Source organism: Falco biarmicus, chromosome 3, assembly GCF_023638135.1.
Source record: "Falco biarmicus isolate bFalBia1 chromosome 3, bFalBia1.pri, whole genome shotgun sequence".
In the NCBI taxonomy this organism is placed as follows: domain Eukaryota; kingdom Metazoa; phylum Chordata; class Aves; order Falconiformes; family Falconidae; genus Falco; species Falco biarmicus.
The window spans coordinates 19,787,449-19,801,040 of record NC_079290.1 but is presented as its reverse complement, the minus strand read 5'-3'; the positions used below and the strand labels follow the sequence as shown (position 1 = coordinate 19,801,040).

Sequence of the window (13,592 nt, the reverse complement as noted above, 5' to 3'; positions counted from 1 at the left end):
CAATGCACCTTTGTCACAAAGAAGGTCAAACGCCTCCTGGATTGCGTTAGAAAAGGATTGCCAGCAGGTTGAGGGAGGTTGTTCTTGCCCTCTGCTCAACACTGATGAGACCACACCTGGATGCTTGGTCCTGTGCTGCGCTCCCCAATACAAGAGAGATGTGGACTTACTGGAGTGAGTCCATAAGGATGATTAGGGCTTGGAGCATCTTTCATGGAAGGAGAGACTGAGACAGCTATGGCTCTTCAGCCTTGAGGAGAGAAGGCTTAGGGTGATCCTATCAATATACAAAAATCCCAGATGGGTGGGAATGAAGAAGAGGGAGCCAGACTCTTGTCAGTGGTGCCCACTGACAGGACAAGAGCCAATGGGCACAAATTAAAAAAACTATGAAATTAAATATGAACAGAAGAGATGATTTTATAGTGATCTTGGTCAAACACTGAAATAGGTTGTCCAGAGAGGCTGTGGAGTTTGCATATCTGGAGATATTTAAATCCCAACTGGACATGGTTCTGAGCAACCTGCTCCTGGTGACTCCGAACAGGGAAGTTAGCTGGACTAGATGATCTCAAGAGGTGCCTGTGATCCTCAATGGTCCTTTGAATTCTGTGTTTGTGCTTCCCAATCTGAAAAGAAAATAAAACAGGTTAATATAAAATTACTTGAGACTATTTTAGTTTCAAGTCTCCCAGAATGTCATCTGTAGCCGTGTTATACCCCATAACACAGTGTTAGGACCTGTTAAATGTATTGAGACAGAGAGAACAGTCACGTACTAAGCCAACAGGATTGTTTTGTATTGCACCTGGTATTCCTTTGAAGTCACCTAGTCAAGTTCTGACGGAGCTCAACCCTGCTGGCTTTCTAAGATCTGATCAGATCACACCCCGAGGTCATGCAGCATCAAGCATTTTATACAGCTGTCTTTGATAGTGTGTTGGAAGTAATAGTCTGACATGTGCAAGTATTAATCACTTCACATAATAAAATACCTGCAATTTGAAAGTATTTTTTACTGTGCTAATGGAGAACTATGGAAAATTGCAGTTTAAATTCCTGCCTTTGTGTGAGATACTGACAGATTAAAATAGCCACCAGTCACATCTGTTCATATAGAACATTGAAAATAGCCTACAGCTATGTGAAATCTAAATAGATACATTCAATGTGTGTAATGTACAGATAATTAGATAGGTTTCTGATTTAATAGTAATTTCTAACTTGAAATAAGTATGAAATGCATTCACATTTTAATTTGATGCAAATATATTTTTACAAATTTTAATTTATTCCAGTTGCTTTTTAGTAGGTTTAATTTATCCCTATGTTACCAGAGTATTAGGATACTGTGGTAACTGTCCAAGAAGCAAATCAACATTAACTACAGGATATTTATGTTTGAGATTCTGAGCTCTTCAGCTGAAGATTCCAGTAGAAAACCTCTTGCTTAATTTCCAGTCACCTCTTTGTTAATTATTATTTATATTGCCAAAGTATCTTAGAGTTTCTGTTGAGAGTTAAAAAAAAAGTAATAAGAGTTAGAGGATGTTTTTCTTGTATATTTTTACACTCAAAGGAAGGAAAAAGACAGGTGATGAGTACTTTGTCTGTGATCCTTAGGCAGTTTGATTAGGAATGAGACAATGTGGTAGAAAGTGCCTTCAGAATATCTCAACATGTACTTCTGTTCTGTAGGTATCAGAGGTCTGAGTGGTGCTCCGAGGAAGGACACTGAAGTACATTTGAAAATTTTTGTGGGTAGTTCCTCCCTATAATTAGAGCAATTATAGGGAGCAATTGTTGAGAATTCATGGGAATATAAGTCAACACATCAACAAAGGTTTAAATAGGATGGAGGCAGGCTTCAAAATGTTTGGAAGTGAAGACAGACGGGTAACCTGGAAGTGGAAATGTAAAGAGAGACCTGGTTTGAAGTTTTGCCCACTTTTACAGACCTGAACAACAGACTGAATGAACAGCCTCAATGAACAAGAAAGGACTAGACTGGCGTGTTTAGTACATGGGAAGTTGAGAGTTCTGTTAGAGCTTGTTGAACATTATGTAATAGATATGCCACTCCTTGGAGATGTCAGCTAGACAGGATGCAAACTTTGTTTGGGCAAGGAGATTAGAGAAACCGTGAATTGCTAGCATTCTAATTGGAACTGGTTGCTGAATCTGTGTTTGCAGATTAGATTCTTCAGAAACATGCAAAGCAGAGCGTTGTAGAGGCTTAACATCCAGCCTATTACATTCTTTCTGAGTTGCTAATAAGAAAGGTTTGATATCAAGTACTAATTGCCTTCTGGTTTTTTTCAGACTCTTTTGAGTCATTTTAGGGACTATTGTCAGTGTAGAAGTTCCAAAGAAGCAGCCAAAGTTCCCCTATATCTCTCCAGTGACTGGATATTTTGGTGGGTTCCATCAATGATGTAACAGCACTGGAGAGGTCTTGGGATGTTATTCCAAGAGAGCATAAAAGTAAGAACAATCAGAGAAGTGCAAAATACTACTCTAAAGAGTTACAGAAATACAAAGAAATATTCGGGAACCCAGATTGGTGCTGTGTTCTTGTATCAGTGACTTAAATTCACAAGTAAACCTCATAATAATGTTTGAATTTCACTCAGCCTGCTTAGTTGTACTCACCAGGTTAGCATTCACCATGATTTGCAATGAATGATCTTGCCCTCGTTTCCATAATCCTACTGACATAAGCCTGGGAGCCAGTTTGGACAGTCCAGGCCTTAAATACACAACAGTTTGTAGTCAAAATATTTTGACATGTGCATTGTGCTCATTCAGGGTTTCCTCCAGGGTGTCCTACCTCATGGCTGTCGCTTCCATGCTCTGACTTGGGAACTATTGCCAGAAAGAGCCACCTCTGGGGACTGCTACTTGTTCTTAATAGGAACCGTGCCCATTCTTCCATAGCCAGTGGCCATCCTCCTGGAGATCAGGGACAGGGAAGGGTGAGATCTGAACAGATGATTTGATGCTTAAAGAACAGAAATCCTCCCGTTTGAAATGTTCAAAGACATTTAGGACAAAGAGTTGAAATGCTTGGTAAGGGGTAACCCTGCTCTGCTTTAGAATTGGTTAGGTCATCATTTCCTTGTTTCTCTAATTCTGCGTTCTTTTGTGTACTAATCAGCTCTTCATAGTCGTGGCATACAGACTGCACTTCCACGCCTGGCAATAGCTATCTTCCTTTGTGTTTCCTGGGGTAAAATAAACTGCTTGAAAAATAGCTGGTTGTTTAAGTGAGATCACTGAAGTGTCTGTCTCTTGTTCCACTGTAGTTGCCTTGCCAATGGCATCAGATCTGCAATTGTACGATGTGTCACAGAGCAGCATGAGAGCAAAGTGGAACGGAGTAGCAGGTGCCACAGGTTACATGATCCTATATGCTCCCCTCACGGAAGGATTGGCAGCAGATGAGAAGGAGGTGATGTATTGTGCTTTCATTTGAACAGAATTTATTCAAAACATAAATCTTTAAAAGAATAAACTAGTACATCACCTTTAACCTTCAACTTGATCAGCAAATACTTTGGGTTTTTCTTCCATGACTGCCTTAGGTACTGTATGTGTTTCAGACTATGAATAAAGTGCAAGTATCAGTTGATTATTTTTATGTCATTGCCGTAAAAATGCAACACTTTCAGCTGAATTTGAGTGACACTTTTGAAATTATATATGAGCTGATACTGTATCATCATATAAAAGTAGCACTCAAAGGAAGAAAAAAATAAAGTAAAACTAACTTATTTTCTAAGTCTGTTATCAGAAGAATATGAAGTTTAGCCTTTGTTCACATCAGGACCTTTAAAAGTAAATAAAATTTGCAGGTGTGACCTTTATTGGTTTTCTTTTAGTTCTGCTCAATGTTTATTTTAAAATATAAAAATACTAACTTCCATCAAAAGAGTTTTTAGAAATATTTTTAGAAGGAAAAGTAGGTGGGACAAGGTAAACTCCAGTCCTCTGTCACTAAAATAGTAAACCCAATAGACTTTTCTAAAGTTGCTAGCATAGTTCTAATGGAACTTCTGGGCTAGGATTTAAAAGTTTGTGCTCAAGTTTCTATATGCATAATTAAGATTATGTACAACATCTCTGTTCAAGCAAGAACACTAAAAAGCATGCAGGGGCATGTGAACTTGTGGAGAGTGTAGGAAGCTACTGAAAGCTCGTATAGACGTGCTCTCTGCTAAATGAGTGGCTGTGAGCACTTAATTCTGTTAAAAATGGGGCCTCCCTGAAAACTAGCTGATTCAGGAGGGCTGAGCCTTACCCCAGAGAAAGACTTTTTTGCAGTGGATAAGTCAGTCTGTGTTAATGTGACTCTCAGTGAAAAGTAGAGGAGGAAAATGATACAAAACTGAGCCTCAATGTGCACAGAAATCAATTCCTCCTATGAAATTTCAGTCCTGTGATCAAAGATGAAACAAGATGTAGCTGGGAACGAAAAGGTCTTAGTAGCTGCATGTTCTAGAGAGCACTGTTTTGCCATCATTAATGTGACCAGTTACGTTTAAAGTCCTTTTACCTGTATGTTGGCTTTTTGCTATTGGACAATTTTGTTATTTTGATTATTGTGCAAAATCCCAACATCTGGGGCCAGGTACCACCGGCACAGTATCAGACAAATGCTCAGCAGAGCATTTGATCACATATCTAATTTCAAGTGTGTAAATATTATCCTCCCCATCATGAGCTAATTCAGAAATAATGTGGGTTTTTTATTATTCGTGGTGTGTTTAGATAAAAATTGGGGAGGCCTCAACAGATCTTGAACTGGATGGACTACTGCCAAATACAGAATATACCGTGACGGTTTATGCCATGTTTGGAGAAGAAGCTAGTGATCCCCTTACAGGACAAGAAACTACATGTAGGTAGCACATATCTATATTCACTTCAGTGTTAATAAAACTTCAGAATGGTCTTTGCACAGATTAGAGCAAACATCTGATTTTAAAATCTGGTTTGAACAGTCCATAGGGCAAAGCCTTAACTGTACTTAAGTTTCTCAGTGTGAATGCTTAATTTATAGAGGCTGAGGATGTGAGTTTCTACAAAGCATCTTGGTTTTGGAACAGGATTGTGAACTCTTCTCTCCTGTTGGTAGTGGTACTATGGATATCCCTGTTGGTAGTGGTACTAGGTACCACTATATATCCATAGTAGTAGAACTACTGAAGGTTTTCTGAACTTGCTGAAGGTGAACGAAGGTCACCACATAGAGCTAAATTGAGACTGCTCTGTTTAGCCTCCAGTAGCCAGAGAACCAGGTGTGTCAGGGAGCCTGCTCAGATGAAGTTCATTCCTCTGGCACGGTAGTTGTACAGATGGAAACGAAGCAAAGAGAAGATTTCTGTCCAACCCCTGCTCCCTAACATCTGGTAAACGAAGGGTTGGAAAGTGCACTCATGATAATGATAGATGGTGTGTTTTTCATAAGCAGGAAGAATTTTGCCAGCTAAATTCTGTCCTCTGCTAACTGTGCACAGCACTATATGTCAGCTCTCTAAATAGCCTCAGCATTTGGAAGACAAAGGAATTGAAAATAAGTGATTGTGCTGCCGGTTTATTTCTGGGACTGCATTCAGTGACATCTCTATTTCTCCCAGCAGTGGAGTGATTGCTTCCTCTTGTTCTATGTTCCTGGCATGAGTAAGACAGCGTGAAAGTGACTTACATTTTATAGGTGAGAGAAGTTGAGGCATGCAAGTGCTAAGAAAAAGAAGGGCCAGAGCAGTTGCTTGTAAGGTCAGCAAGTAGTGGTGGAAGAAGCTCTAGGAATGTTGTTTGAACTGGGTCACTCTGAGAAGACAGTTGTAGACAGACAAGGGCCAATAGTGAACTACTGCAACCTGGGCTTGTTTGTGAACTTGAGGCGAGTGCAGAAGATTCTTAATACTTGGAGAATAAAATCTTTGGCTCTTTGTCCTTCTGTTCCTTTCTCGCTCTCTTTGTGTTTCACTTCTTGCCCCCCCCCCCCCCCCCCCCCCCCTTCTTTTTTTGGTCAATATCTGCCCAATATCTGGTTTTCATTTGTCCTAAACAGTAGTTTACGTAGTTTATGACTGTGCCAGCCTGAATTCACTTCATGTCATATGATCTTGGAGGCTACACAGCCCTAAACCTGGCTAACACATTGGGTGGAAGATTGCATGCAAATTCCAGATACAGATACAAGCTGAAGATTCATGACTGCAGACTGAGACCACAGAAGCTAGTAACATACGTTAGTCAGCCCATCATCACTGCTGTTACCTGACCAGAAAAAAAAAAACTAACTGGGCTACAGCCTTCATTTATTTTTAGGGAGACTCAATGCAGCCAACTCTGACTGGTCTTTAGCACTGTAATATGAGAGAAGATTGATTCTACCCTTCCATATGCAGCTATTCAAATTCGCCCTCTTCTAGTGGGTCATTCTGGGAGGAAAGAAACCTCTTGGTGACCACACCTGTCCCACATGGTCAGCGTTCAATGGTAATATATTTCCTGTCTGGATTCAGATTTAAGCTATTTTTTTTTTTTACTTAAGTTGTTTGGTGTTTTGTTTTTTTTTTTAATTGTGATAGTTTCTGGCTCCAAGCTAATGAACAGGCTACTTAGCATTTTCTTCCTGGAGCATATATCTGCCTGAAGAGTGATCTGCTTGATTTGTTGTAGCATTAGGTGTAGTATCTGATATTCTGTATTTAGTAAATGATAGATTCTACACATTGTGTCATCTTGGTTACTGTAGGAAAACCTTTCTCTGTGCCAAACAGAGGCATGACCAGCAAGCTCATTCTGAGGTGGTGTTTCTTTCTGGGGCCAGTATTTATCTAAGACTCACTGTAAATATCACATAACTGCCTGTCTGGTTGAGAGCAACATTGTCAGGAGGTTGGTTCCAAAAGGAAAGGACTGGGACTGAAGCATTCTGTGGTATGGCCTGGATGGTGAAATGAAGTGCATTCCATGACTGACAGAAAGTAGAAAGGAGAGCCAGCACGTGATACTCTCTTCACTAGACTCAGAGGAATATACTGAATGCCAGAAAGTGTGGCAAACCCATCTAATGCAATTCCAACGTGTTCCTGTCTTCTCTCTTCTCATAGCCAAGCTGACTTGGCTGTTCCTAAGCTGGTTAGGTGTTTGCTTGCAGATTCTGAGTCAATATATGGCCTGGCTAAAAATCCCACATAAAGCAGGGTTTTGGTTTTTTTATCTGCTGCTTTTTCCCATATGTTCTTGTGTAAGAGAAACAGCTTCTGAAGTGCTGATATTTATGTGTCCACATGGATTGGTGAGGAGTGTGTGTGTGAAGGCAGGATGGACAGAAAGGTTTCACAATTCAGAGAAAATTAGCAGATGTTGGGTTAAGGTAGAACCTACTGCTGAGAGTAACAGACAGCACAAATCACTTTCCCTGGTGTGACAGAAAAGTGGATGCAATCTCAGACTCACTCTTGCATGACCTCGTTTTCCTTCAGCTTATGGCAGTTAAAGAATATATAGTATATAAATATGCCTTTAACCAGTGTTGCTGTTGGGAAAGGGTTTCTTTCTGTAATGAAAGAGGCAAAGTTAAAGAGAGGTAAAAAAGACAGATCTTTGAAGGTCTTCTGAGCTAGTTATGCATTTTGGACAAACTCACCTTTATGTCAGGGACTTTTAGGATTCAGAAAGTTTTTTTTTTGCCAAAATGCTCATCATTAAATACTTCTGCTGGGTACTCATGGAAAACAAATGCATATAGGCTGAAGATGTAATTGAATTAAATAAATTCACAAATACAAACACAAGTTTATTGCAGGTATTGTGTAGGCTAGATCTTGCTATGATGTCTGTGATGAACAATAATGTAATTTCTTCCTTTTTCTGTATTAGTTTAGATGCACTTAGCATCTGTTTCAGCAAAGAGCTAAGCCATTTTTACCTGGCTTTAAGTATTGTGTAGCTCCATTGCAGTAGGTCTTTTAATATAAGTATTGGTGGTATAAATTTTTGAATGGAAAACGTGGTGTTTATTTTCAAGACATGAATAAGTTCAGAGCTAAAACCTGGAATCACTTTCATGGTTTTATTTCTTTTCTTTTCAAGTGCCTCTAAGTCCACCAGCAAACTTGAAATTTTCTGATGTTGGACACAGTAGTGCTAAGCTAACATGGGATCCTGCTTCCAAAAATGTAAATGGCTATCGCATCATGTATGTTAAAACAGATGGAACAGAAACCAATGAGGTAAATCATTAGGATCTCTCTTCCATTAATCAGTCTTGGACCCCCCCAAACTTCTGTAATTATTATGTGTAACTTTTATAAACAAAAGCTACCTTGCAAGCTGTGACAAAAGATTTGCTAGAGAATTCTGAAACTTACTGCAGGTAAGAGTTTGCTCTAGTGTTTGGTACACATTTGAAGTGGACCATATGTTCGGGGTGGGGTGGGGTAACCAGTACTCTGAACTTCTTGCATACCAGAACAGTCATTGCTGGCATACATAATCTGAAGGAAACTACTCAAGTGAACAACATTTTGTAGGTGCAGGATCTTGATTAAATGCATGGTATGGGAATACTTCTTCTTGATTCAGTCTAGATAAAGAGGCTTTCGATAAATCATATGTCATAGACTCAAGCTCATTCAAAAAGACTATCCGATGACTTCACCACATTTTCTTAACATTTATTGCTTTAATTATATATCAAAAAGTCTTTTCCTGAAAATAGGATTTGGCTTGAACAGAGTGATAAGGTGATACCAAGATGTTCTAACTTACTCTTGCATTTAATAATTTACTTACGCAATATTTAGTTATGCCTTGTTACTAAAGGTGCTTTAGAATAATTTTTAGCAGCCTGAATTCTGTGATAGAATGAAAAAGGGGACAGAATGATATCAATACAGAAATCTGAAAAAAATACAGAAGAGGTTTTAAAAAAATAATTGCAGTAAACAGGTCCAATTATTAAAACAGTCCAGATCCCTTACAGAATAAGTTTTCATGGATAACTTAGCTCTCCAAAAAAGTCTTTAATAGTTTTTATGTGTAAGTATGTTTCTTCTGGGACATATCTGGTCTTTCATCCGTACAAGATGGAGTATCTGTATTAAACCTGAAGAAACTCTTCCCAAGTTTAGAAAAGTAAATACCTGCCCAAAGTTCTGTGTCTTTTCTTTCTGCTAGGTGCCTTAAAATTTAAATTAGAAATCACTTGACCTCTTCCTATGTATTACCCTTAATATAGATAATACATGTGTCTGTACTCATCACAATGGTATTTGAACATCTCGGGCTTGTGGTAATATACTTTATAGTGTAAGTGAACATTCAGCAGGTTTTTATCTACCTCTCAACTTTTCCTTTATGTCTGTTCAAAGAGGAGATGGCATTTTTTTGTTTGCTCTGTATTCGTAGCATTTCCCCTGTGGTGCCAAGCTAATGTGACACTGAATAATTGGAGTGCTAAACTGTCAGTTTATACAGCTTCCAGTTTTATATCCCCAGCAAAGTCATATTAACTGCAGCCTGGATAGAGACCAGATGAAACTGTCATTTAGTCTCTTGACAGATGTTAAACATAATGGTCTCTGCAATGATTATCCATGAGAAGGGACTGGATTCAACTGCCCAGAAAGTTCCTTCCCCTTCAGGGTTCCTGAACACACAGTGCTGATATGTTAGCTAATGAGTTAGAATTATGGTTTATCCCCAGCCAGCAACTAAACCCCACACAGTCACTTGCCCCTGGGGGAACGGGGGAGAGAATCAGAAGGGTAAAAGTGAGAAAACTTATGGGTTGAGGTAAACACAGTTTAATAAGGTAAAACAAAAGCTGCGTGCGCAAGCACAGAAAAGCAATGAATTGATTCACCGCTTCCTATGGGCAGGCAGGTGTTCAGACATCTCCAGGAAAGCAGGGCTCGGTCATGCATAAAAGTTACTTGAGAAGACAATCCCATCACTCCAAATTTTCCATCTGCTGCCTCCTCCTTCCCGCAGCTTTATATGCTGAGCATAACAACATACGGTATGGAATATCCCTTTGGTCAGCTGTCCTGGCTGTGCCCCCTCCCAGCTTCTTGTGCAGCCCCAGCCTCCTCGCTGGTGCGGTGGGATGAGAAGCAGAAAAGGCCTTGCTCAGCAATAATGAAAACATCCCTGTATCATCAACACTGTTTTGAGCACAAATCCAAAACAGAGCCCCATACTAGCTACTGTGAAGAAAATTACCTCTACCCCATCCAAAACCAGCACATTCTCCACGCCTTACTCCATACCATTTACGTCATGCTCAGCTCCCACACTATCCATTACATCCTCATTACCCACCACTCCCTTTCCCATCCTTTGATATAATACACAGATACAATTCCCTTAATCTATGGATGACCCCTGTAAAATGTCTGTAAAATGACCACAGAATGGCCATGGAGTTCATTTAGTCCATGACTTTGGGCTCCATCTGTTGTGGTGGTGACTCGGGGCAGGAGAGGTGTTGTGTTGTGTGGAGTTACTGGGCACCAAAGCCAGCTCAGGTCAGGTCACTGCTGCACTTGCGCTGCTTCTTGTAAGGCCTGTCCACTGGTTCAGGTGGTTGCTGCTATATCGTTCCTATAACATGAAACTCAGATCATGGGTTACAACCATTTAAAGGTATTTCCATTACAATCTCCACCCCTGGTCCCTTTAGGCCACATTATAGGTTTAGCTGCAGTGAACTCCTCCCCTTGCTCCTAGCCTGGAGGCTTACTAAGGCTGAATTCTCCTTTTCCCTAGTTTGTTGTAAACAAAATTTTCTTTTTCTCTAGTTTGTCTATCTTAAGTGATTTTATCAGCTTTTATGGCCCCAAAATTACACTTGTTCATAGTTTCACAGAATTTCTTTACTAATTACATGACATTCTCTTTCTGTGTCATTATTACCCAGCAGAATTTCAGACACTGATAATGTAAAGCGTGTGATCAATATCTATTGCAAATTATGCTTTCTCTAGGAGGAGGTTGGTCATGTTTCAACCCATACTCTAAAAAATCTGGCATCCCTTACAGAGTATACTGTTGCTATTTTCTCCCTGTATGATGAAGGACAATCTGAACCACTTACTGGCAGCTTTACCACAAGTGAGTATTGCTGAACTTTTGAAGGGTTTCCAAGAAGAATTTTTATACTCTCTTTACTTTACTGGAAAGTAAGACCAGTAACAGCAAGTTACTGTGACTGAATTCAGATATATGGAATGCTTTCTGTTATTTTCATTGAGTTTTCAGCTTCTTTTCTCCTTTATTATGGGGCCAAGTGCATCCTCGTTCATGGGAGTAGCCTTTTGACATAATGAAAACATTTGTGTGGATAAGGTTCATTAAGTCTTTCCACATCTTTTATTGTGATTAGGTAGAAAGCATTTGTCTTCCCAGCTTTCTGAAGCATCATTCCATGTGATGGCATTTGTCTTTCCAGCTGAAGTGTGATCAGTTTTGAGTCATACATTTAACCCAGTGAACTATCTAGGCAATAAAGGGTAGAACCTTATATACATACAGAGAAACTGGAACACCAAAAGACATTTAAGGCTTCTGTAGTCGTTTAGCACTGTTATAGTTGTGCAGAACTGTAACTGTAGTTCTGCACTAATAACTGATGACACTTATTAATGTTTTCTAACACAACAATGGGAAGAGAAGGACTTTGAGAGAAGAGAAACATGAGGTGGAAGAGGGAGAACACGCATGTATGGAACAAGAGGTTGATATGTGTAAGCTGCAAATGGAAATGCACATAGAATCTCTGGAAATCTCCCAAGAGATTGGGAATTTGCTTTGAGGTAGTGGAAAAGAAAAGAGCATGGTGCACAGAGCTCTGAGCAAAGGAGAGGGACCGGAGGGTTGCATGGAGCTCCTTCATTGGAGAGCAGGCAAAGACTCTTGTCCAGTTAGAGCAGATAAAGAGCATGTATTGTGCATATTCCCCTCCCCCACTACAAACCCCCTTCCCTAAGTACAAATAAGTGTGCAAAGAATTCCATAGTGCCTTTGTTATCTGCCTCCCATGTTATACCCTTTGTGACAAACTGCAAGTAAAATCGTACATGCTTGAGATTGCCATCTATGCAAGTAGCAGAGAATAATTTACTCTCACTTTTCTTTGCATAAAATTTTGCAGAAAGAGTTCCAGCTCCCCAGCATCTGGAAATTGATGAAGCATCGAGAGATAGTTTTAGGGTCAGCTGGAAGCCCACCTCATCAGATATTGCTTTTTACAGATTGGCATGGATTCCTTTGGAAGGGGGGGAAGCTGAAGAGGTGAGTTGCCTTGACTTCCTGAGGGTATGAAATGGAAGAGAGAATTCCATTCTGAAGACACCTATGTCACAACTTTTACCAATTAAATATGGCTAATTGGCTTACAGAAAAATCTACTCCACTGCAAAGCTCTCTAAAGCAAACTCAAACCAATATTCCAGTTTCTTTTTGAAGAGGACGTGGGGAGAGAAGAGTTCTTTTGTGAATAATCAATCTAATCTGTAATGTGCCAACTGCTGTAGAACTAGCATGGCTTTTGATGCTACTTCAATTTTTAGAGGTTCGTGACCTTCACTTTGCTGTGAAGACGACGTTAGCTGCAGAGCAGCTATATTGTCACATAAAGATTGATCCACATTTGCCTAATGTGCTGGCCACAGTAAACATGCCTGCGAAGCCTTAATTACATAATGTTGCAAAGGGAAGAATTTACACATAGCCAATTTATTATATTGTTCCTTTATTCCTCTCTGTGGTTCTTTGTCTTTTCTCCCACCTCATGCTGTATTTTTTGCTCTAGGCCCTTACGTGTTTTCTCCACAATGCCATTTTCATCGGTCTGAATTTTTAAATGATTTTTCTTTTTTTTTTTTTTTTTCATTTTCCTGTTCTATTCTCTTTTTCCAAGTAGAATAAGACAGACACTTTCTCTCCCTTTCCCAAACTTTCATCTTTCGTAGTCTGTCTCATTTCCTTTTCCCTTTCTTTCTTTATTTACTCATTATTTTGGCTTCTTTTGTACTCCTCAGTCTTTAATGACTCTCTCAAACATCTTGCTTTCTTGGCATCAGCACTGTGAGGAGAGGCCACATCTGCAAACTGTTTATCTGGATACAGAACTCAGTGGGGAAGATGACATTTTGCACCTGGCCTGAGGTTTCATGCATCTTTTTGTCATCCATTAGCGCACAAAGCAGTCATTGCAGCTTAGGTTATGCGGCATTTTTTCTGTAAATTTAGCCTGATTCTTTCCCCCTTTCACCTAGTGAGAGGTAGTCATGCAAGAAAGAAAGAAATTACAAGAGTGAGCTGGGAAAACAAGGAGCTGGCAGATGAGTGAGTGGACACAGGTCATCCCCTAGCATTTTCTCCTGCAGTAGATGAACTGATTTTTTTTCTGTTTAAGTTCCACCAAGTAGCTGTCAGTGAATCACTTTAAGCCATATGCATTTTTAAGTGAGATTTATGCTGTGTTCTTTGAGTGTGAGAATAAATGATCAAGAAATATTTGAACTGTTAAGGTTCCACTTGTTTGTTGTATTCATTAAGAACTGCTGGAG

General features: G+C 39.6%; 1 protein-coding gene across 4 annotated transcripts in view; it reads left to right on the top strand.

Annotated features, from left to right (window-relative positions):
* COL14A1 (collagen type XIV alpha 1 chain) overlaps positions 1-13,592 on the top strand; it is a 123,696-nt gene that overhangs the window by 44,021 nt on the left and 66,083 nt on the right. For all 4 annotated transcript variants that reach the window (XM_056332623.1, XM_056332622.1, XM_056332625.1 and 1 more), the window contains 5 exons: positions 3,306-3,451; positions 4,771-4,900; positions 8,110-8,249; positions 11,007-11,133; positions 12,173-12,312. In XM_056332623.1, the coding sequence (XP_056188598.1) occupies positions 3,306-3,451; positions 4,771-4,900; positions 8,110-8,249; positions 11,007-11,133; positions 12,173-12,312 (683 nt within the window). The remainder of the gene's footprint in view (positions 1-3,305; positions 3,452-4,770; positions 4,901-8,109; positions 8,250-11,006; positions 11,134-12,172; positions 12,313-13,592) is intronic.